This window comes from Diospyros lotus, chromosome 7 (genome assembly GCF_014633365.1).
Source record: "Diospyros lotus cultivar Yz01 chromosome 7, ASM1463336v1, whole genome shotgun sequence".
Taxonomy (NCBI): Eukaryota; Viridiplantae; Streptophyta; class Magnoliopsida; order Ericales; family Ebenaceae; genus Diospyros; species Diospyros lotus.
Genome location: NC_068344.1, coordinates 17631601 through 17658205, shown reverse-complemented (window position 1 = coordinate 17658205; position 26605 = coordinate 17631601). Strand labels below are relative to the sequence as shown.

The 26605-nt window shown below is 37.0% G+C and overlaps 1 protein-coding gene across 1 annotated transcript; it reads right to left on the bottom strand.

Annotated features, from left to right (window-relative positions):
• Positions 1–426: 426 nt before the first annotated feature.
• LOC127806809 (protein RETICULATA-RELATED 6, chloroplastic-like) lies at positions 427–7232 on the bottom strand. Its single transcript, XM_052344332.1, has 7 exons — positions 6566–7232; positions 4806–4935; positions 3856–4380; positions 2912–3019; positions 1967–2515; positions 1141–1254; positions 427–879 (listed from the first exon to the last, which is right to left on the bottom strand). The coding sequence occupies exons 1-7, from the start codon at positions 7165–7167 to the stop codon at positions 733–735; spliced, it is 2175 nt and encodes a 724-aa protein (XP_052200292.1). The 5' UTR covers positions 7168–7232; the 3' UTR covers positions 427–732.
• Between the last annotated feature and the right edge of the window lie 19373 nt (positions 7233–26605).

The window sequence follows — 26605 nt, the reverse complement described above, 5'->3', positions numbered from 1 at the left end:
TTCTCCCTACCTCATGTACAAAAAAACAAATTATCGTATTATTTTCATTTACCATCAAGGTTAGGGTTGAGGGGGGGGGGGGGGGAAGAAATCAAATTTTGTTGTTCCTTCATCAACTGGCAGTGTCTTTCACGGCTTCAAGTCTTAATGGATTAATGTACATTTTTTTTTTTATTCATGTTATGTGAAATACATGGAGTTTCTAAAATTTATGAGCATAATGTTTTATTATCTGTTGTTGTCTTTACAAGCAATATTATAACCTACAAATACTAATTTTGAGTAATCAGGATTACTCTTATTTCTTTGATTCGAGTTTTGCATCAGTGTCCATCCCATCTCATGTGGTCTTGACCCTGAATATAGTTAATCTTAAAATATGGAGACATCAAAGAAATTCAAAGACTCATGAATGCTAAACAGTGGTTTTATAGACAAAACAGCTAATTTTTGGCAATTAAGATCCCCCTGGAATAGAAAGAAGTATAGTCTCAACATTGTCCCTATAAGAATAAATGTGTTTTAAGAATACAAAACATTTCAATCAGTGTTCCCATCCTAAAGCCCCAATATATAATCTCTTTAATTCGTTCCTGTATGCTTGGCTAAAACATGATTTCAAGAGCTGTACAATTCGACACCATGAAAGAATACCAGAGAATATAAATCAAGGATGCTGCTGTGTAACAGTTATACTGGCAATCTAATGCAGATTCGAGCTGAAATATCACCTCACTGATTCTTGATTTCATCGATGCTGGGCTCTTCTGTGGCGTTGCAATCTAATGCAGGATTTGGAGGATTGGGAATTTGGTACGAGGGTGGTGGTTCACGCGCCTTAGCTTGTATCCCTGTGAGCCGCGCGAAATCAACCCATTGCTGCATCGGTTAGGAGATTAAGATTAAACCAATGTTAAGGAAGATAAAATATTTTATTCAAGTGTATTAATGGTGGGAAAAAACAGTTTTGGATGGGGCTGATTGGCATGACAAGCAGCGGGTAATGATGGTCCCATCCACTGATGAAAAAACCCAAAGCTTTTTACAAATTTTTCATAATAATGAAGATGTTGGTAAATTGGGAATTCTTTGTTTGCATGAAGACAAGAGCCAGTTGCTTGAAAATAAGATGCATCTTACCTGGGTTCCCCAATAGGAGTTGACGGTCCGAACAAGAAAAGATAACATATTAACAAGAAATGCTTCTGACGCAAATTGGTCTGAAATTCTGTGCTCTACTATTCCAGCTATAACCTGAATTGAAACATTTACGGATGTTAATACCAGATAATAACTAAGGTTTCAAGGAATTAACAAAATAGTGATCCCCCTGGTTTCTATAGACTGCTTTAACACCTCATGCTTCTCTTCTTATTTTATATATGCGCAAATATTGACTGGAAATTCGATAGCATATGTGATCTTGCCAGCACCACCTAGAAAATGCATGCAGATTATAGCTTATAAGGATGATTTTACAAACACTTTTACAAGTGCTATGGTGGGCTTCCAAAGTTCAATACTTCATTGGAGAGATGAATCACATGAAGAAGTGATGAGAATGAGAAATTGATTTGACTGGTCAGGGTTGAGCTATTAATAGTAAGAAAGAAAAACAACATAATCATAATCATTCTATCTGAAAAGAGTTCAAGAGCATTCCGATATTAGTTTTGTGTTCGATGACCACCAATTGAAGAACAGGAATATCTTAGTCATTGAAGGTTTTTTATTGACTGATCACTGGCTGATGAAGATCATCCTGAGGTCAATTTCAAGAACACATTATTAAGTATGGCATATACATATCCTTTCATGCCCGAGAGGGGAAGCCATAATTTTTGGACAAAGAGATCTGATGTTAAATTTCCATAACCAACTAAAACAGGGGGGGGGGGGGGGGGGGGGGGAAGAAAGAAAAGAAAAGAAAAATAAAAGGTAGCATAACTAGAGCTACTTATTTTACCTGATAACGGAGATTTGCTGAAATACCCAAAAAGAATCCATAAGCAACTGCTGTTCTAAGTATTGGTGACCTTTTATTCCTTTGATTGGTAACTACTGCTGGATTCAGTAACTTGCGAATTGTATATAAAATATTTGAGGCAGCCACAGCTCCGATACTGGAAATAAATCCAACATTGGCAAGCTTCAAACCTCCAACAAGCACTGATGCAACTCTATGACTCACATTCCAGTCCTTCCCAACAATATTCTTTTGAAATGCATTATCAGGTATTGAACCAAGGAGACCCTTTAGTGCCTCCACGCCATCAGTTGCATCTGTCATATCAGCAACTGAAAGGAAGGACAACGTTGGAGCAGGAAGCCATACAGTGAAAAAATCAACAACGGTTCCTCTAAGAGTGTCTGTAATAACATAGTCAAGCTCTTCAAAGAAATTTTCTTTACGCCTCTCATACTGTGCTAAAAGGGTAGTTGTAATCGATATGGCTTCTTCTATGGCTAGTCTATGTAAAAATTTTGGATCTGCCAATAGTCTCTCCCTAAATCCCTGCAACATGGAGATACCTTTGCTCAGCTTTGAGTCCATAGATGTATTTTCATCCATCAATAGACAATCATTTGTGCATAACCAGTGAGTAAAAAGGTGAATAATGAAAGATCTACAAGCACATGTTTTGGACATACTTATACATCATTGAATAGTTTTAAGGTCAGAAACCTGTAGAAGTATACCAAAAATTGTACATCTCTAGCAGACAAAACTTCCCACTTTGTTAGGGTCAAGCAAGGGTCATCTTTGTATGCAACTTTACTCTAGTTTTGCACAGGCCATCTCAACTTGTACCCATTACCTTCCTAGTCCCAGAGGCACAACCTAACTATTGCTACAAAGTCTCACCCTCTTTTAGAATCACATATCAACATGTGCCAAAACCATGCTTACCTGGAACCGATGGGTGAGCTCTGAGAGAAATGGATGTTGCTCCAGATCAAAAAAATTCTGCAGGACCTCAGGAGAAACCACACCAAGATCAAGTCCTTTCTGAATGTCCTGATAAGAACACATGAAAATATTCTGCTTGTCATACAATTTCATAAGTGGTTATTAGAATGAAACAACAGGAAATAAAAAGGCCAATCCAAAGTATTTGGCTGTGTGATATCATTCCCCAAGAAAAAAAATAGACGAGGCTATTATGTATATCAACAACCATTTCATATTTTCTTTAGTTTCAAGACTATATTACCTTACCACCTGATATTGAATTAACATTAACCATGCTCTCAAAGCACATTAAACAAGAGAGGAGATCACCTACTCACATAAAGGAAAATGAAAAAGGTGGAAGAAGGACAAATGCGAACGAAGGAAAAGACGGATAAAAAAAGAGAAATTAGAAAGGTTTGAACTCATTCAAGGATACTACAATGTTATTTGGTTTGATGGTAATAATGTATCAAGAAAAGACGTGGAACAGAACAACTTCAAGTGAAATAGAAATAATAATAATTATAACTTCCATATTTAATTTCTTGAAAAAGGTAAAATTAATTATATATGAATTTTCAGCTTCATTTCACATGCACTGCCATCATATTAGTTCTGGGGAAGATAAGCTGAAATCGCATATTTTATAAACAAAAAGGTTAGTCTAGTGATTTAAAAAAAAAAAAAAAAGGAGGTAAATTTCAAAAGAATAGCTGCCTCACTTGCAAAATTAAAGAATCCAGTATAACATAAAATGTCAGTCAACATGAATCTATTAAATCATTCAGCTTCAAAGATGAAGTGTTCAAAATTCTACAATAATACATCTAAGAGAACTAAATGCTTGACTAAGTTAAATAAACACAATAGAAGTCTATCCTATCCAAATGACAGTTTACCTGGGGTAAGGCATCTCGCTTCCTACCAGCGGCATTCATCACTCGGGCAATTTCAGCACGATCAAAGCAATTTCGACTGCAGGGTCTGGCTGCAGAATACCATAAGAAATCAGCAATAGGAACATCCCCCTCCCTTCTTATGTATTGCCTTTCAGGGTCTAGTAAGACAACAACTTGATTTTTCTTTGGTATCTTGCGTGAGATTCTTGCTGGCAGGCCAATTCCTCTTGATCCATATGCAACATGACTCGCACCAGTAACCACTACTAGCATGCTGCCAACTGCTCCTTTATCTGCCATTGCTTGTAAAATTATCTGGGACATTGTATATTCCTCCACTACTCTTGCTTGTGCAGACAGATATGAACTTGGCCCAAAGGGAGCAGATTGGTTAGTGAAGTTAACATCAACTGATGATCTGCGTGTAAAGCCCGATATGAATCCTGAACCAGCGGGGGGAACATAAATTTGACGGTCAGCTTTGGAGAGCCTGCGGATACCTTCAGATTGAACAGTCCTTAAGACCTACACAACTAGTTGCATCAGAATTAGGATGAAGATCTCTATATGTACTACAAAAGATTTCTGCAAACTGGCTGGTTAGAAGGAAAAAGATTCACACATCAACTAATACAGTTGCTAGGCTAAATAGTTATAATGGAGTACTCTCTTTTTATGTATCATAAAAATCTGTCTTAATAGTGAACTATAAAATGCTCATAAAATTTACCATATAAAAAAAATCAATACGATTTCTGTAGTTAAAGAGGGATAGAGAATTTAACTTTGTTAAAGAAATATGAGATTTATTTTTCAGAATAAATCTCATATTGCATAAATGTGGGCCATGTGTCACATTATTTGTTCTAATATTTACATAAGAGCAATGCTGACCATACAGATATCTGCCAGTATATCAGAACATAGCTTCGAAGGAAATACATAGTCACCTTAAGTGGAACACCACAAGCAACAAGCCTGACTCCATTATCACGACAATAACTTAAAAGTGGTTCATACTCCTGCCATCGCTGAGTTGGCCAATGTGATGCAAACGATTTTAGAGTTTCGCCATCAATCCTACAACCAAGTAAAGAAGGCTTTACCATAGTTAGGTCAGCATTAAGAGAAAATGTACGGTCAGAATATGGGATCTTATCCAAGGCTATAAATACCAAAAAACTGTAGCTTTCTCCAGAACAGGAAATCCAAAAGTACCAGATAAATAGAAAAAATAACTAAATTTGTGGAATGTATGATTTGATTCTGAAGAACTAGGCTTAGATAAGTCTTAGAGAGTATTTAAGAAAGAATAGGATCATAACCAACCAGATGAGCATAAATCTTAGTGCATTTACTTTTAGCTTCTTTGCTAAGCAAGGGTAAGGCTGAGTACGTCTGACCTTTCCAAGAGCATGCATTAAGGGAGTCTCTAGCACTGGGTTCACCACCCTTTTATAATTTTATTACTGTTAGTTGCCTAAATGTTAAATCTGAAACCCGTCCTAAGTCTTTAAGAAGTTTAATTCTCAGAAAGAAGTTTAAATTAAGCAATACACAGGTGTGGACAAAGAGGTGAGATGATCAGAACTTGAAAATATGTCAGAAACTTGAGGAATTCAAAGACAAAAACCCTTTCAAAAAACTCAAAAAGTGTTTTTCAATCTATCCCAAAACATACTACTTAGAAGGGCTGCTAAATTTCCTTTTTTAACATTTTTTTCTTTTGCCAAATACAATGAAGATTTGGCTGCTGAATTGCTTTTTTAACATTTTTTTCTCTCACCAAGTATACACAAAGATTTTACTAGAAGAAGAAGATAAGGGCATGTGGTCCTTGTGGTACAAGCACATGTTATTGGCTTACTGCACGAATTGAGCCATGCTCATAATGAAATATGCATTTGATGAATGCAATATGCCAGTCTAAGAAGCACTTCTTATCAAATGCATTAGTATCTCAGCATAAAGATTGTATATGTTCCAAATTGAAGGGCCCATCCAAACTTATTAGGACAGACCCAAAGTGCATTGCACACCAACCCAAGTTGGTTCAAGCAAAGATTTTGCAGGAATTATATGTATATGTTAACAAACTGAAGGGCCCATCCAAACTTACTAGGATAGACCCAAAGTGCATGGTATGCCAACCCAAGTTGGATCGATTTTGCAGGAATTGTCAAGTACACATCAGCTTATCAGCTTGGCACAAAGCTTGCCAGGATATCGAACAACCCCCCTAGCATAGGAAACTTCACTCTTCATGATATGATCAAAACCAATGCATGTTAAAACTCTACCAGACATGTTCCCCAATACAAACTCCTGCTTCGGATAAAAGACGTATGCAAGCATTTACCCGAGAAATCATATTCCCCAAACGTGCAAAGGTCACTAATCAACTTTATGCACTACATAGCCTATTCAACTTTATCTAGAAAAGAGTTAGATGACCGAATCAAATGCAACAAAAATAGGAAGTCGTCTCAATTGAATTCACCAATTAGAAATTCTCCAGCAAGATCTCTCTCAATACATTGTATCACTTGAATAAGCAGAATGCCTAAACCAAGTGCACTAAAAAGTTACAAGCACCACCGTTTGATTAATAGAACAGTGATTCACAGCATTCCATGAAAATAAGGAGATGCAATCGGATTATCTATATTCCAGTAGAGACACAAAGGTTATAGTTACTGTGAAATCAAACCTTCTATTCATATATTGGTCGAGTTGTTCCTGTAGATTACAAGGAAACGCTTCCAAAGCCAAGGAAAGTGGGCGTTCCGCCTCCAAACACCTCTGCCTCAAAGTCCTCACAATCTCAAGCTCCAGTTCCTTATCGTCGCGAATCGGAACCTGTTCCGCTTCGCCTAAATACACCACCCGAGCGTTCATCATCTTCTCCCAAACCTTGTCCTTGTCCTTCCCCACCGCCATCGGCTCTCCGATCACAGTCGCGTCGTAGACTCTCGACTTTATCGCATCGCCCTTCCCCTCAACCTTCGCTGCCGCAGGCACCCCCGTCACTGGCGGCGCTGGCTCCAGCTCCCTCTCCTCCGCTCTCGCAGCCGCCGACGCCAGAAAACAGGCGCCGGCGGCCAGAAAAGGCGTGATTAGGAAATCACGCCTTCCGGCGGCCGGAGCCGGAGGCTGAGAAACGGAGACAGTGAGGGGAATGTGCTTTGAAGACGTAATCCGCGGCAGAACAGGACTTTTCGTCCGGGAGAATTGGCGGCGGCGGCGGCAGTGAAGAGTGGGGCATGGCGGCGTGGAGGTGAAGTCGGGACGAGTGTGAGTGTGGGGCTTCATTTCCGGGCGAACCGTCAGCCAATCATGGTGAAGCCCAGCGCTGATTCACAGACCCAAAATTTGTAAAAATTCATACTTAAATGTTGTGAATTTTCATGGATCAGCGCCTGCACGTCTTGCTTACGTGTCGCCCAATCTGCTCAAGAGCTTGAGTGGCCCTGCTTTGGACACCGCCGTCTGCTCTCTCCTGCCGCAGATCCATTTTTGGCATTATGCAAATTCTTTTTCCTTTTCCTTTAATTTTATATAATAATAATAATAATAATAATAATAATAATTTTGATAATAGCAGCAGACACAGAGTAATTATATCATCATAAAATGTAAATTCAGATGATGGGGTAACATTTTTCGTGCATGTGATAATGATAAATGTTATTTACTGAATTCTTTTTTATTTTTTATTTTTAATGCTATATATTTATTTTTAATTAAATCTACGAAATTAATAATATGCTAAATAGAAATTGACTTAAATTCTTTATTAGAGAACACCATGATAATTCAAAAAACGACACTGATAATTGTCTAGAGGAGAGAGTCTTGACTCCTTTGAGTTCATGATGGGTCCTATCTTGTAAGTAGGGATTGAAATGTAATTTCACATTTCAACACTTCATCTAATATGGGTGGACGAAAGTTCATTTAAGTGAACTAATTAAATCAATTAAAATTATTAATTCTATTTGGTTAGTTTTTTAATTCAGTATAATTCAATTATGTTCCAGTAGTTTAATAAAATAACTAAACTAATCCAACAAAATAACTAAACTAATTGAACCGACCGGCAATATAATAGAACATTATTATTTTTAACTTAATTTTGTATTAATGTTATAACATAATTTGTTTGGCAATTTTCTTTTTCTTAAAATTGTTGATATTTTGAATTGTTATTGACTAAACATATTTTCATTTTGCTTGATCAAGTTAAGAAACAAAAATATGCATCATTTTTAAAATTCGATTTATTTAGTTAATTCATTGAATAGAAATTTTCTTCCGTTGGTTCAATTTATTTGGACGATAAAAAACTTTAGCCGACTCGATTTAGTTAGTAAATAAAGTTTGATTTATTTGATATTTGAATTTCGGTCAATTTAGTTCATCCCTATCATTCAATGGGTCAACCTACCCGGTGATGTACCTGAGATTTGGGAGTTCTGAGGCGAAATGTAAAAGTGGGCCTCCGAATCATAGAGTACATTTAAATTTTATTTTTTATAATAAAATATAAAATAAATAAATATTTATACCATATCAAAGAATAAAATTGAAAATTTTCTAAATTATCAATTAAAAACTACGCTTCTTACAGTTTTGGAGGCAAAAATATAGTTTACATAATTAAGTTGTTTTAGCATTTTTTTCTCAATAGACAACATAGCTAATCCATTTAAATAATCAAATAATCCAAATCTCCAATGTATCACAAACTAAATGAAATGAAAATGATTCGTGAAAGAAAAACTAACTGTTGAAAGTGAAAGTTGAAGGTAAGCTAAGTAGATCTGGATTCTTCTGGAGAAGCAGATCTGCTTTAAGGACCGAATAGTCCGAATCTGAGATAGCAAGTGGTCAAGCGGAGACTAAATCTGGAGGCTGGAGCGACTGTCGACTGAGAGCGAGGCAGCGAGCCACCGGTGACCGACCACGAAGGCGAGCGACCGCCGACGCCGACTGAGCAAGCGCAGCAAGAGGCGAGAAAGCGAGAGTTAAGGGCGACGAGAGCAACGAAAGGAGAGAGAGGTAGCGAGAGGTGAGAGCAGGGCAAGCCATCAACCGACAGCAAAGGCGAGGCACGAGCCGAGGATGAGGACAACGGACGGAAGAACTTACAGAGCGACTGTGTGAGAGAGGGCAGCGAAAGCAAGAGCGAGAAGGCGAGAAGGGCAAGGGCGAATGTGAAGCTTCGAGGGGAAAGGGGTAAACCGTGGGCGGCTAGGCCTTTACCAAAAAAGAGGGTTTCAATTTATAGGCCCCAAATGCATTAATTTTCATGGGCCTTGAGGCAGCTGCCTCACGGGCCTCATGGAAGGTCCAGGCCCTGAACCTACCCGTTAACACCTTGTCATTATTTTTTACAAAAATTACTAATAGACATTTGTTATACTTAAAACTCGAGATACCTATGAGCACCTTGCCCTTAAAGCTCAAAGAGCACATACTCAGTGACCAATCCATGATCAATGTACGTAGTACATATGGATCCACTTAATAAGGACTTAATTCTAGCTTGCATAATAACTTATTATTGATGTTGGAAGAAGATAATCTTCCATTAATGCAAAATAAGGGTAAGCTGTAACCTATAATAATTAAGTTAGAGGACCATTCCCTTTTTCTGAGATAGCACTTCTGAATGCAAATCGGTCAATCACTTTCACACATGTGAACTTCAAAGCCAAAGCCGGCAATATCTTGTATGAAGCCATAATATTTTGACTAAATCTTCTTCATGAAATATATATTTTAATTTTTGTATTTATATGGTTTTTTTATTTAGGTATTTAATTTTTTTTATTTTAATTACACATATGAATTATGTAATTTTGAATCAATTACACTTCTGAACCTTTTTGTTATTTTAATTATATCTTTTGAATTCATTGTTCTCAATATTTGTAATTAACTTGAAATTGTATAGTTTAAAGGGTGTAATTGAAATAATAAAAAATTTAAGGGTACAATTGACTCAAAATTACAAGTTCATGGAATGTCTTTGAAATAACAAAAAATTTGAATGTTTAACTAACAAAAAAAGACGTAAATACAGGGATTAAAATATCTATTTTGTCAAACTTTTTTAAATATTTTCATTTTTTTCTTAGTGTTTTCTCTCGAGTTTTTCCTTTAATTTTCTTTCTAAGTCTTCTATTAAGTTTATTTTACTAAGTCTTAGATCCACATACACATCAATCTTGGCATCTTCTTGGATTACCTCAACTGATCCTGAAATTTAAGATATATACATATATATATATAATAAAGATAAAAATGTATGATCTAATTTTAAAACATTACTTAAATTGAAGCTAATATGTTATGCGCCCGGCAATTCTTAGATTGTGACGTGGTGTTGTCTAATATTTTTTTTTACAGAATACTATTAGTACATCATACATTTTGGGCTATATAATATACCAATATCTAAAATACCCTCACCCAAGGTGATGAGGTAAGTGAGGCGAGGGGTATTTATGTCATTTATGTGATTTATGTAGCTCAAGATATACATAAATAATGTACAAATAATATGACTCATTTTTCTTACTATATTATTTAATTTTAAATTAGCAGCATTTCAGATATTTTTCATTTTGGGGGGTAAAAATATCAAATTTTGAGGAGTTTATCTATTATCAAAAAGTCAAACCATGATATTAAATTAAAAAAAAAAGAAATTCACAGTTCAGTGGTCAAATCGAAGCTGAACTATGGTTGAGCTTGGTTGTAATTGTATGAAATAAATAATTATATTTTAACTAAATTATGATATAAAAATTTAAAAGAATAAAGTTTATCCCATAATATTCTATTTTTTTTTATAGATATCATATTATACTTTCTTTTTGATGAGTGATATTGCATAATACTTAATAAATGTAAAAGTGTATTGAATAATATATCCTACAATTAGAATAATTTATACAATAATATTAGCACAAATTTATAATGAAAATAAAATAAAACTTAAGATTAAATATTTAAATTATAAATCCAAAATTAAACAAAATTATTTATATATATTAACAAAATAAAAGACAGTATTCAAATAATAGACATCGCCTTCTTTTAAATATCTCGAATTGTTATTATATATTTTAGTAATTAAAAATAAATGATCCATTTTTTGCTGAATTAATTCACGTGGACTGATTTTTTAGCATAAGCCAGAGCAATTTCTGGTTCTTAGAGCATTAATTCTATCAATTTCATACCAAACTTTAAAATTTCTCTTGTTGACAAAATATAACAATGAATTTGTGTAGCAATGATGATCAAGAGGCCAAAAAATGATCAGATGATCTTGAAAGATGATGACTTGCTAATATTGGTGAGCGGCTACTTGCTGATAAACGAGAGATCTCAAATGATCGAGAAGTCTAAAATAATTGAGAGTCTTCAAATAACCGAGAAACCTTAGATGATCGTGAGGCCTCAAATAATCAAGAGGCCTTGGATGCATGATTGAGAGATTTGTCAAAACGAACAAATGATGAGAGGCACGGAAGGCTATTCTCGCGTAAATCCTCGGATATTTAAGATAATTTTTGAGTGCTTGAGTGTAAAAATAAAATTCAAGTATCAGTGTACCTAAAAGATGAGACAAACCTCATATTTATAGAGGAGGGAAATGAAGACATGTGACAGCCATCTCGAATTTCTCGGGTGGCATGATATGAGAATATACTTAAAATATTCTTGACATATTTTTTGATATATTCTGTAAAATCTTATAATATTTTTGATATATTCAATTCAAGAGACGCCTCAAAAGGGTCCGTTAACTTCAAGGAAGACTCCCGAGAGTAGTTGTAGGATTTTGTGAGTGGGTGGTCGCCCATGACCAAGTGGTGCCCCACACCCATGACCCAAGTGGTGGCCAAGACCCCACTTTCTTGGCCACCACTTTACTTGATTTTGCTTGCTTTTTACTTGTGTGCTCACGTGTGCTCATCTTGCACTTCACGGATTGCTTTGTCGGCCACATCATTGATTTCAACTTCAATGGCCAAACGTCGCCCATTTTAATTTGTTGTTGATCGAGTCACCACTCGATTATGGCTTTGCAATATGTAATTGTAGGATTAGACATCAACAGTCTTGGGATATTTAATTGTTGATGACCGAGTGGCCACATGACATAGTTTGGCCAAGCTAATGGGCCTGCTTTGCGGCTTGCCATGTGGATTGTCGCTGTGCGCCTTCTCCGCTCTTCCTCTGCCATCTCCCAATTCAATCTTCAGTTGTCTCCTTCACAATCTCCAATTCAATCTTCAATAGTGGCCTTTATAATATTATACTCAATCTACACTTCACAATTGGCCAAGTGCTCCAATTCAATTGTTTAATATAATATTATATTGTATTGCACTTGCTGTTTGTGCTCTTGGACCTTCTTGATCGAGTGGTGGCCACTCGGTCCTTGCTTTGCTTCGATTTTGTTACTTTTTGCTCTTTTTTCCATGCATTATTGATTGTGGTCTATTTAAGTATGTATTTAATTCAAGTACCCATTTATAAATATAATTGGGATTCGTTGTTGGAAAAACCTCGCACACAGAGCACTGGTTAGTCCACCTAACAAGCGAAAGCAAGCACAAAGCTATATATATAAACAGCAAAATCAAAAGGATTAGAACAATACTTCCCTTGGTTGAAGGATAAGGATTCCAAGGCTCAGTCGTCCAATACCACACAAGGTAACACCAAGGATCGGATTCCAAACTGAAGCTAAACACCCAGCCCAAAACCCCTTTCGGTGAGATACCCGGAAAACCTAACTGATGAACCCACAAAAGGCAAAGCTCACAAAGAACGAAGGCAACACTCGGCTCCTCTCTTCCTGTCTCTCTTGCTCTCTGTTTTTCCCACACTTAAACCCTAGATAACAACGAGTATATATAGCCATCAAACCAGCAAAAAATCCGCCTGAAAGAGGGATAACAAAACCTGGATTATAGGATGGATAATACTCAAAGGATGACGACGAAAACACGGAGCAATCTGAAATCGCCATAACAGATGGATAGGGTTTCGAATCGCAACAGGAAAGGGGATAAGAGAGAATCGGCCGAACGAGCAAAGGGGAGAGAGAGCAGATTAGGTCAACCAACAGCTTATATATGGGCGTCTCACTGAGGCTTTGAGCTGGGCCAAAATATGGCCTGAGCTGCTTGGGCCAGGCTTGGCCCAAACTCTCTCAAATAAGGCCACATAGCTTCTTTTGGGCCATCTCCTTTTTGGGCTGCCATTTGTGTGGATTGGACATTTGGTTTGCTATCAATCCTGGGCCCTAAGGCCTATGATAGATTAGCCCACATCATAGCCTTGGGCTTAGTTAGGGAGAAAAAACCAACATATCTCCACCTTAATCCCTAACTAAGCTAGCAAACAGCAAACATTCACAGCAGATAAAAGCACACAGCAGACTAACAGAAAATGCAAAACAATGCATAGCTCAAACGAATTGTAAAATGCACATAAAGCATGTATCAAACAGATTGAACGAATGCTCAGTTACCTTTGCCAATATTTAAAAGTTCAAGACAACTTTTAAATTTATTCAAAGTCAAAATTTTGGTGCCCATATCTGAGGGATTATATTCAGACATAATTTTCTCCAGTTCAACCAATTTTTGAGAAATAATGTCACGAATAAAATGCAGTCTAACATCTATATGCTTAGTACGTTCATGAAACACTGGGTTTTTACACAAATGAATAGCAGATTAACTATCAGAATATACTACCACATTGGTCTTTAGAACACCTAGTTCACCTAATAACCCTTTAAACCATAAAGCTTCTTTAATGGCTTCTGTGGCAGCAATATATTCAGATTCAGTAGTGGAAAGAGCAACAATATGCTGGAGTTGAGATTTCCAGCTCACACAAGAGTTACACAGAGTAAACATATAGGAAGATGTGGATTTCCTATTATCTCTATTACCAGCATAATCTGAATCTGTAAACCCCTTTAGATTTATTTCTTCATTTGTGTTTTTGTATACTAAGCCTATATCGAAAGATCCCTTCAGATATCTCAATAACCATTTCACAGCCTCCCAATGCCTAAGACCTGGATTTGACATAAACCTACTAAGGGTGCTAATTGCATGAGCTAGGTCCGGTCTAGTGCATACCATCAAATACATTATAGACCCTATCACATTAGAATATGGAATTTTACTCATGTATGCTTCTTCTTCCTCACTAGCAGGTGATTGGTCTTTAGATAGGGTGAAATGGCTGGCCAAAGGTAATGACACAGGTTTGCATTCATGCATGCCAAATTTTTTCAAAATTTTTAAAATATATGCTGTTTGATGCAAGAATAAACTTGAATCTGACCTATTTCTTTCTATTTCCATACCTAGGATTTTCCTAGCACTCCCTAGGTCTTTCATGTCAAATTCTTTACCTAAAGTCAGTTTAATTTCATTTATCCCTTTTAAATCAGGACCAATCAGGAGCATGTCATCAACATACAGCAATAAAAACACAGAATCAGATTGCTGGAAAAATAAACAGTGATCATGCTCGCTTCTTTTAAAACCAATAGAATGAACAAAGACATCAAAACGTTTGTACCACTGTCTAGGGGACTGTTTTAGACCATACAAGGACTTTTTCAGGTAACACACATGATTAGGATTATTTTTATTTTCAAAACCTCTTGGTTGTGACATAAAAATCTGTTCTTCCAAGTCACCATGTAAAAAAGCCGTTTTTACATCTAATTGTTCGAGTTCCCAATTAAAGTGAGCAACTAATGCTAGCATGACTCGAATGGTGGTGTACTTGACAACGGGTGAGAAGATCTCATTGTAATCTATCCCTTCCTTTTGTGTGAACCCCTTTGCTACTAATCTAGCTTTAAACCTTATTGGCTCATCCCCTTTAGACCCTTCCTTTATCTTATAGACCCACTTACAACCCACTAAGGATTTATCTTTTGGCCTAGGTACTAATTTCCATGTTTGATTTTTATGGAGAGAACTCATCTCTTCTTCCATTGCTTTAATCCATTCTTTTGAATTTTCACTCTTAATAGCCTCTTCATATGTATTTGGCTCCCTATCAACTTGATCACTAACATAATTTAGACTAAAGTCGGTTTCTAACCTCTTAGGGAGTCTATGTGGCCTTCTTTCCCTATCTCTAGTCAATTGATAATCAATTTTAGGACCTTGATCAATTTGAGGTTCCTCTAAAACACTCTCTTCCTCTTCCTCAATGGTTTGTGTGTTATCCTCCACCTCAATTTGAGTAATGGGAATTTGGGTACTAATCTTCTCCACCTCAAACCTAGTGCTCTCTTGCTGATTTTTATCCACTAAATCTGACTCTTCTTTAAGACAAGGCATTTCTTGTTCATTAAAAGTGACATCTCGGGATATAATAATTTTAATTCCTACTTGGTTCCTATCCCACAACCTATAGCCTTTAACTCCCTCAGGATATCCTAAGAAGACACACTTCCTAGCCCTAGGTTCTAATTTTCCCTCATTTTGATGAATAAATGCAGCACATCCAAAAGTTCTTAAAACTGAATATTCAGCACATTTACCATACCATTTTTCATGAGGAGTGTCACCATTTAACACAATAGAAGGAGTCAAATTTGTCAAATAGCAAGCAGTCATAATAGCCTCACCCCAAAGAGACTTAGGCACTCCAGAACTAAGCATCATACATCTTACTTTATCTAACAAAGTCCTATTCATTCTCTCAGCAATTCCATTTTGTTGAGGAGTATATGGGACTGTTTTATGCCTAGTTATTCCATTTTCAACACACAAATTATCAAAATTGACATTGCAGAATTCAAGGCCATTATCTGTTCTTAGAAATTTTATTTTATTTCCAGTTTGGTTTTCAACTTGTATTTTCCAGTTTTTAAATTTCTGAAAAGTTTCAGTTTTATCTTTTAGCAAGTAAACCCACACTCTTCTAGAACAATCATCAATTATGGAGAGAAAATACTTATTTCCACCAAATGTTGGATTGCTACCCGGGCCCCAAAGGTCTGCATGAACATATTCTAACACTTTGGAGGTTTTGTGACTGCTAGAAGAAAAAGACAGCCTATGGTGTTTTCCTAAGACACAATGGTCACAAAATGGTAGGTCAGACACTTGATCTTTTCCAAAGACACCCTTATCACTTAGATACTTTAGCCCTTTGATACTAACGTGTGCCAACCTATTGTGCCATTTTTGTGTGTAATCTGAGTTAACTGATGCAATAGTGCCACTAGCTACTTCAGCATGTGTTATATAGATACCATTACTTCTTATAGCTTTAAATGCCCTAAGTGCACCCTTATTCATTTTTATCATGCCATTCCCTACTTCTCCTTTAAAACCTACCTTTTCTAGTTCTCCCATTGATAGTAGATTCCTACCCATTTGAGGGATGTATCTAACCCCAATTAAAGTTAGCACATAGCCATTATCAAATTTGACAATTATATTACCAACACCAACCACTTTATATGCAATATTATCACATGTAACAACATTACCATGATCAGATTCATATAAGTGTTCAAACCAGTGTTTATTAGAGGTAACATGAAATGAGGCACCGGAATCTAAGATCCACTCAGATAAATGGGAATTCACAGACAGGTTAATTTCAGGTTTAGCAAGCATGTATACTTCCCCAGATTCACATTGAGTAGACACCACATTTGCTTCATTACTTTCTTTTTCTTTTTGTCTATTCTTTTCTATGTAGCAATCTTTAATATAGTGTCCAGTTTTACCACATCCATAACACTTTCTGCCTTTTGTTTTTCCTTGAGATTTAGATCTTCCTCTTCCCTTTTTCTTGTAGTTTTTATTTTGTCCCTCACTACCCTTAGTTTGGGACCTACCCCTCACATAGTGAACCTCTCCACTTCTCCTATCATTTCTTTCAGCTTTTATCTCTTTTTCTTTAATTTTAAGAGACTCTACTACAATGTCAGGAGTAAGGGTATCTCTACCATACATAATGGCACTCTTAACATCCTTATACATATCAGGTATAGCATTCAAGAGGATGATAGCTTTGTATTGATCAGATAGGGTTTCACCAGTATTATTGATATCTTGTACCAATTTGTTAAAAACATCAAGATTATCATCAATATCTTTTGAGGGATCAAGCTTAAAACTAAAAAAGCTCTCAAGTAGGAAGAGTTTGTTAGGGGTGGATTGAGTTAGGTAAAGGGATTCAAGTCTTTTCCATAATTCTTTAGTTGAATCTAATTTTCCTACCTTTCTCAAAACGGAATCTGAAAGATGAAGAATGATAGAAGTATATGCTAGTTCATCCATCTCTTTTTGTTCTTCTGTGATATCAGAAATTACAATTTCTTTTCCTTCCTCAGATGTACTAGGTTTGACAAAACCAGTTAAAGCCTTAGACACCTTTTGTTGAACTAGAATACCTTTCATTTTCTGTTGCCATATAGCAAAATCCCCTTTACCATTAAAAACTCCTAAATCAAAGTGTTGAGAAGACATGATGCACACAGCACACAAGAGACAGATTTTAAAATTAGATGCACAAACTGACACTTAGACAGATTACTGGTAGCTTAACAATCCACAACCAAAAACAGATAATCAGGCAAGAGACCAATCACACAGAATCACACAGAACCCTAGAGATAACAGCAAACAATGGTTACCAACCACAGGGTAACCCCCAAACTAATGGCCACCCCCACACGATGGCCTGCTAGGTACTGAAAACATAAACTAGGGTTTTAGAAGGATCTCACCGAGCGGACTGACTTTCAGTCCGAAGCTGAAATAGAAATAACCAACCAAGCGTCCTTGGTCTGAGCATACCGACGAGGAGAGCCGCGCGCCACCACCGGAGGTGCGCTTCAAAGACCAGAGATCGAGCAGCAGGGCCACGAGCCTTAGTACTGTCGGATCAACGAGAGAGACTCTAGGATCCGAGTACTAGGGTTTCGGTCGCGGTCACCACAGAAGGCTCTGATACCAGTTTGTTGGGAAAAACCTCGCACACAGAGCACTGGTTAGTCCACCTAACAAGCGAAAGCAAGCACAAAGCTATATATATAAACAGCAAAATCAAAAGGATTAGAACAATACTTCCCTTGGTTGAAGGATAAGGATTCCAAGGCTCAGTCGTCCAATACCACACAAGGTAACACCAAGGATCGGATTCCAAACTGAAGCTAAACACCCAGCCCAAAACCCCTTTCGGTGAGATACCCGGAAAACCTAACTGATGAACCCACAAAAGGCAAAGCTCACAAAGAACGAAGGCAACACTCGGCTCCTCTCTTCCTGTCTCTCTTGCTCTCTGTTTTTCCCACACTTAAACCCTAGATAACAACGAGTATATATAGCCATCAAACCAACAAAAAATCCGCCTGAAAGAGGGATAACAAAACCTGGATTATAGGATGGATAATACTCAAAGGATGACGACGAAAACACGGAGCAATCTGAAATCGCCATAACAGATGGATAGGGTTTCGAATCGCAACAAGAAAGGGGATAAGAGAGAATCGGCCGAACGAGCAAAAGGGAGAGAGAGCAGATTAGGTCAACCAACAGCTTATATATGGGCGTCTCACTGAGGCTTTGGGCTGGGCCAAAATATGGCCTGAGCTGCTTGGGCCAGGCTTGGCCAAACCCCCTCAAATAAGGCCACATAGCTTCTTTTGGGCCATCTCCTTTTTGGGCTGCCATTTGTGTGGATTGGACATTTGGTTTGCTATCAATCCTGGGCCCTAAGGCCTATGATAGATTAGCCCACATCATAGCCTTGGGCTTAGTTAGGGAGAAAAAACCAACATTCGTCACTTGAGTCCGGTCTCTATCCAAATTATTTGTTGTTTGCGGGACATATATATCACCTTCAATTATGAATTCTTATAAAAAAAAAAAAACTTTCAATTATGAATCAATTATACAATACCATAATAAATTATTGAGTTAATATATAAGGGGGTCTTTAGACTATTAAGAAATGTGATTTTTGGTTTCTCAACTAAAGTTTTAGCATATTCCCTTCTTCAATAATTTTTTTCATCATCTTAAGTTCCCTTTACATGCTTGTAATGTGTGTGTAATTTATGCTTTAATAGAGACTAACATTAAGAAGTTAAGATAATGAAAAAAGTGATCGGAGGAGGGTGTTAAATCCGTTTCATGGTTCTCAATAGTTTGATTTTGATGTTTAACAAAACATTAATGACAAAATAGATGATATACGGAATGTTAAGTATGTTGGAATATGTATTAATGATGAATTGAATGTAGTACTAGACATACCAAGTGATTGGATATATGTCAATCAATTATTGCCTATGAAACTAAGCTTAACATTCAATTGAAGACATTACTTGATATCAGAGTTCATTATTCAAGTAATTACATTAAGAAATAGAGGTTTGTAGAGTATTAAGAAAAAGTTAATGAGTAATGTTGTACATTGCTTGAGTAACAGGTAAAAAAATTACTCGAGTAACCTATATAGGATCTGAGAGCTCAAAATATTAATCAAGTCATGTTGTACATCACTTGAGTATTTTGTAAAGAAAAAACCAAGAGGTTCAAAATATAATTAAAATCTTACTCGAGTAGAGTAAATCTTACTTGAGTAACATTTACTCTAGTTTTAAAATTCAAAATGTGTTCAGAACATTACTCGAGTAACACCCATACATTACTTGAGTAATATGGCCCGTGAAACTTTAAATTCAAATTTTCTACCTATTAGACTACTTTTAATGCTAACCTATGTACATTTAATGACAATCTTAACAACATTAAAAAATACATGTTTTATTTGTTATTTCTTGCTCTAACTTGATTTACATTGCATAAATAGAAACTAACTATTGTGGTTACAGAAAAACTATCTGTTTTCTAGATTCAAAATTCAAACTAGCCTAATATATAAGGCTTGGAGCTCAAAACTAAAAAGAAGAAGAGAGAACAAGTAAAAAAGAATAAGAGAGAAGAAAAGAAAAGATCAAAAGAAAAGAGAATAGCTTCCATTGCAAATGCATTCTCTACAATAGAAAAGCTCGGAGCTCTTTTGTATCAATATTCATCCTACTTTGTGTAACTGAGTGTTCCTCTCATTAGTGCTATATTTTCATTCATATTCATAAGAGAGAACCTAGAGCTAAAGGCTTCACTTCAAAACCAAATGGTATTGTATTATGTGGGTTGTTGCTTCAACCCTAGAGTGAAAAAGTATTGCAAAGGTAATCGCTTGTCCTTAGAAAAAGAAAATTAATGTTATAGCTGAGCTAATCAAAAACTAGTTGTAAAGAAGATAGTGCTTGCCTCTCAAATTAGGCATTCAGAGTAGAGTTTGAAAATCCTTGACGAGGCATCAAGGTAGTGGACGCAAAATATTTATTGTTGAACCACTGTAACCAACTACACAATCTCTCTCTCTCTCTCTCATATTCAAACACCAAAATCTCTAAATCACCATCACTCATCCTAGGTTGACAACTGCAATCACTACCATTACCACCATGTTGAGTTTTATGCTTTAGATGTTTTGATGATGACAGTATTATGCCAAAAACTTTAATGTCTTCATAAGCTTGCTTTGATAACTTCATTTTATGTGAATTTTATTTTAGCTTTTTGCTTAGAGGTATATCAAGTTTGCCTTGGTAGTTCTATATCTTGTATATGAGAAAAATTGTTTAGAATATTTATTAAGCATATGTTAAGCTTATCTTGATAAGATATGTGGATATAAACTATGTTGAGGTTATCTTAAGAATATATGTAGCATCCCGATAATTTGAGAATAATTAATAACTATTAATTTAATTAGGAATAAGCTATTGATGTAATTCAAGTGATTATTAAATGGTTATAAGTTTAAAGGAAATATTAATTTAATTTGTATTAAAAGAAGATATTAAATTATTTTGTATTTGAGAAGTGGGAAATTAATTATTGGAAATCTGGGGGTATAGGAGATATTTTTATATGGGGTGTATGTGAGAACTTATGAAAGTATGGGGGTTTAAATATAATTTCTGGAACTGCTGTGCGATCACGTTAAAGTTAATTTAGTGTGCATCAATGTGAGAGAATGCAAGCAGCGCGGGCGGTCGCATGCGCGTGGCCAGGCAAGGGAAACGAGATCGAGCTGGGCTGGAGCATTCGCACGCTGGAGGAGATTTTGCTAGAATTTTCCAGCATATGGCCCCTCAAAACAACGTCGTTTTGGGGGCTAGAGGCGGTGCAATTGGGCTGCCACGCGGCGCACGTTGGACAGCCCAATCCCTTACATTTTAACCTCCGATTTTGGGTGAATTCGGCCATCAAATTAACAGCAAACAGGGAAGAAATTTAGGAGAAGAAGAGGTCGCGCACAGCCATGGAAATGGAGAGAAAATTGAAAGAGTGCAGTTTAATTAAAGTTTAAATATACAGGTAAGTTAAATAAATTATGTGAATTAATTTGTACAGTTTGAAATTTTATTTAGGGTGTAATTCTAATAATTTTGATTGAATTTAACTAATTTGTAGTGTGTAGTAATTTAGCAGCGAGTGACCGTATAATCACTGAAATCAATTAATTTAAGGCAAGCTTTTCACTCCCTTCGTAATTCTCGTTTGATTTATGAATTCTATGCCCTCGCTCAACCTGATTTGGTTATAGAAATTAATTGTGTACGTTATAGTTAATTATTATCTGAATTTAATAAGAATTTTATTAAGTTAAATTAAATAGGAAACTTCTGGGGTTTAATTCTATAAATGCTTACGGGGTATTGTATCGCCCCTACTTTCTTGGGAATGATGTCGAACCTGGTTGGGGTTAGGTTCTTAGTGAGTCAGTAGTGGTTGTGGATACCCTCTAGGATGAGTTGTTGTAATCGGGAGTCTTGGGGTTTTATTTGTGTGAATTGTAGGGTGTGGGATATACAGCTACTGACCATCGATCGTTGGGTCGTAGCAGTTGATGGCTGGATGTATGGGCGTCAGTTATCAGCTATTGCGATAGACTATTGACTGATCAGGTAAGCTGGTATCGCTAGACACCCACCCTTGGTGTTGTGCCTATCATGAAGTGGTTATGGTTTCCTGTAGGCATGAGTGGTAATGACAGGCGGCGTGAGCTATTGACCGGTGGGGTAACGTGTTGTCTGTTTGTTGACACTAGAGCGAACCATCATCGAGTTGAGGGCGGCTGTTGACTGGTTGTTCCTAGTCATGGATTATTGACCGGTACTTGATCACTGTCGGTCATCTCTGCCAATATGTGGCATATTGCGTGACATTATATTGTATGGGATTGGGCTTACATCTATTAGGGGTCATGCTTTGTATGTGCGGGGAAGTGTGCACATTATCTTAACCCGGTTGGCCTGTTAAGTGCCAATTTGGGTAAATTAGGCGCGCATGTGCATTTAAAGCATTTTTCTTGTGTGAGTTCTTATATGGGCGTAGCATGGCCTGATGCTTGGCTTATGGGAGCTTTGTCATCACGTTAATGCTGCAAAAGCCATTGCATTTATTATCTGTTGCATCGCGTGGTTACCGTTGATTTGGTTTATGATTGTGGATTGTGATATGGAGTTGACCCTTGATACCTATGAGTGGATGCTGGGCTCCAGATAGCTATGATTCGAGGACTCCGGTATGTGATTGTGATGAGAGCCTCGGGCTTGTGTGGATCTTGTTGTGGAGCTTTGGGCTCGTTGACTTTTTGCCAACCAGTTCATGGCTGTGGCAGGTTGGTGTGTTGGGACTTGGGTGCCAGGATGTGCATTTCTTATGTGGGCCCTAGTGACTATTTTGTGCATTGTTATATTTTTGTTGAGCATTGGGTGTCTTGTTGCACGGTATGGCGTGGCATTTTCATATGTTGCATTGCACTTTGTGCGAGTATATTCTGGGTGAGGGTTGTATTCCCAGCTTTGTTATTGTTATGTTGTGATGTGTCCTTCGATTATGGTGTATTTTTGGTTTATCATTGTCTAACGAGGCGTATGTTGGGTATGGCTATTCCTGGTTTTGGTCTGTTTTACTTATATTAGTGGGATGCACTCTAGTGTGGGAGATCTATGTCCAGCCTTACCTCCATTATTTTGTTATGCTTGCTGAGCCTTGTGGCTCATCCTGTTTTTACGATCATTCAAGGTGTAGGAGCTGACGCAGTGGCTAGACTATTTGGCATGTTAGTTGCAGATAATTGTGTGTACAGGGCAATCCTGACTAAAAGATTCGTGAGGTGCGAGTTGTGATCAGGGGCTCAGATAGCGTGGCTTGTTTGATTTATCTGGTCGTTATGTTGTTATGTATGATTAAGCCCCAGAGTGGTTTATTCCGTATTTATCTAGCTTCCATTGTTGTGGTGTAATGTGTGATTTTGGTTGAATTGTAATTAAAAAGATGAGTAAAATTCCCGGATCGTCACAATATACAAGGTCAAGGAACCTTCATAGGTTTATATGTTGGTATATTTTATCTATTAATGTTCTTATATGTGCTAAAATTGTTTTACCCATATGTTTTATTGATATATTTGTATATGCTTTTCTTTGGGGTCATCCTAAAGATAATGCATGAATATTTGTGGAAGCTTATTATATGCTAAGTAATATATGTGGTAGCATTACCTTATGTTCAAGAGTAATGTATTTTATAATTCATATTTAATGTTTAAGTGTAAGACATCAATATTTTTGAGTAAGTGGTCATATGCTTAAGTTGTGTGGTATTTGAGTTTTTGATTTGTAGTGTTTAAATTATTTTATTCTTCATGTTAAGGTTGTGCTAATAACCATAATATGTCTTGTTTATGTTTTTTTAATATGCTTGAATGTTGATGGGTTGCTCTAGAATCTCAAGAGATATCTTAAGTGTAACGACCCGTAAATTGCGATTTAATTTAATTATTCATTATCAGGGTAATTTAATTTAAAAGGAATATTAAAATAACTTATTGTTATAAATAAAAATAAATTATGTGATTTTAAGGAAATAAGAAATTAAGGTAATTAATTAATTATATTAGAATATTTCTGGAATAAAAACAAATTGAAATAAATTAATTTGTGGGATTTTTGGTAGTTTTGGGCGTTAGTGTAATTAAAATAGGGGGTGTGTGTGTGATTAATGGAATTTGGAGGGGGCCTGGCGCGATTTTGGAAAAGGCACCAAGGGCTCCTTTAAATTTAATGAGCCGCGTTATATGTGTGAGGGCAGCGGCTAGAGCGGGTGGTGCGCGGGCGTGAGGGCGTGGGTGCGATCGCGGGTTTGAGGCGCGGGGGCTGCGCGTGCGAGGGCTGGGTTTTGGCTGATTTTAATCAGCCAAAGGCATCCAAAACGACGCCGTTTCGTCAATGGTGGTGGCCTCCAGCGGCTGGCCCGCGCGCTACCACGTGGCGCCCCCTCCTTCGCTCCTTTTTGCACGAATTTAAAGCCCATTTCGGGCGTCTCTTTTTTGGCAGAAACAACAAACATTTTGGGAGAAAAGCAGCGTGCGCGCAGGAGAAATTTGGGAGATTTTGGGTGAAAAATTCAGATTAAATCAAGTTTAATTCAAGTTTTGATTAGCCAGGTATGTAGTCAAGCTAGTAATAAATATTCTGTATGGTCGAAATTTTGTTTAGGGTCCAATTTTATTAATTTTGGCAAATAATTAGGATATTGCAGTTTGTATAATTTTTACCGCGTTGGGTCAAAACAAGTCTAAGGATATCTTCGTAAAGGCAAGTTCTTTATACCCACCTCGTCAATTCTTTTGTTGTCAATTTATTTGACATCCCTTCGTTTGTTTCGGCTGTTAATAAATTATGGAATTTTAAACGGTGTGTTTTAAAAAATTAATTTATTAAACTTGTCTCGAGGATTTTATTCGTTGATTGCCTACGGGGGTTCGTGCCACCCCCAAGCCTATGGGAATGATGTCGTACTCACCCGGGGCTAGGTTCTTAGCTGTTCGGGTATTATTATTGGATTTTTGGTTATTTATAGGCTAGAGCGGTTGTGCAGTGGGGGCAAGGATCGGCTGTTCGGTGACAGTGTGACTGTCGTACGGTCTATCTTAGGCCGTCAGATGGTCTCTCCTAGTCACTGACCACTGATCGGTGCCAGGTACTGCTGACTAGCTCTGCCGTTATGTGATTATAGCATGCCTGGTTATATTTTATTCTTGTTGCATGGTTTGGCGTGCACATGGGTACGGGCTGCATGTTGGGATTATCATGATTTGGTTATGCTTGGTCACAAGCATTCTAGCTTGGTTATGCTGCATCCAGCACGAGCAGATGCATCGCGTGTGATTTACTATATGGGCGGAGCATGGCCTGATGCTTGGATGTATGAGTGTCATGTATCACGTTGATGCTCATTACGCCATTGCAATTTATGTGCATTACATGGTTACTGGTAGTATTTAGTTCTCGAACGGGAGTACCGTTCCGAGAGAGCCTATGGCTCGGGTGTCGGGAGTACCAACATGGATATGGGTGATGGGAGTACCGACCCGGGACAATGCGCACAGGTTTGTTGGAGATTTATGTTGCCTTTCAGGGCAGCGGCATGTTGGTATGGGACTTGGGTGCCAGGTGTCTTATGTGGGCCCCAAGGACCGGTATGTGCTTTTATTCTGCGGCTCTATTGTATTGTTGCGTCACATGGCTTGTGTGTACATGTGGGTCTATATTTGGGGTGATCACCTCTTCTATTCATGTTATAACCTTCATTTTCATATAAACTTGCTGAGTCTTGCGACTCACCTTGCTTTCCATCATTCCAGGTAAGGGTAAAGCAAAGGCCGATGGCGAGGATCGTTTCACTTAGCAGCCAGCTGTGTCGGTAGGTGTACATTTAGCTTGCCCCCGTTGTCTTTGATGTTTGCTATGAGTTTTGTCTTTCATTTTTTACTGTGCCGGGTTGTTCCTTGCATCTTTTATTTGTTGGCACAAGTGTCTGTATATTTCTATATACTCCGTGACCACTGTTCTAGCGGGGTACTCATGGGCATGCATGTATATCATTTTGCTTCCATTGTTGTATTTTATATGTAAGCATGCCAAGGTATTTTTGTCTTGTGTAGGTTTCTCTTCCCTTATGTAAGCGCCTTCATTCGGATAGACCGGGTGGTTGGGATATTCGGGTGGGGGTGCTTACATTAAGTATCCTAATGCATTAGTATCATGGATAAATGTCATATATCCTCATGACACTTAGAGTAAACGTAAGTTTGAGAAATGTCTTAAGTACTCAAATTTTGTGGAAATATTTCATAATTCTAGGAGTAGTGCATTTTTATTTGATGTAAAAGTATCTAGCATCTTTGCTCTTAAGTAAATGATTAGGCAAGTGATCCTAAGTTCTATTTCATAAACCCTAAGTTATCTATTTGATATTTACTATCATAATCTTAAGACTGTCAATGTTTTGAAATTTAATAAAAGAACATTTGAGATTTTATTAGTTAAATGTTTATTGCTTTATAGGATTGTTGATTTTATGCTACATTTGGTTAAGTTGCTTAAAATTCATATTCTTAGGCTTGTAGTTGAGTGATGGTTAGTCACTCGAGTGAGAATATAGATGCAATTAAGTGGTTCTATCTTAAAACATGCATCTAGATGTAGTCAGAATAGTGCTTAAAAGTTTTTAAATGCTATATGTTTTCTAAGTAATGCTTCATAGTGTTGCTCATATTTAAATTCAATGTATTT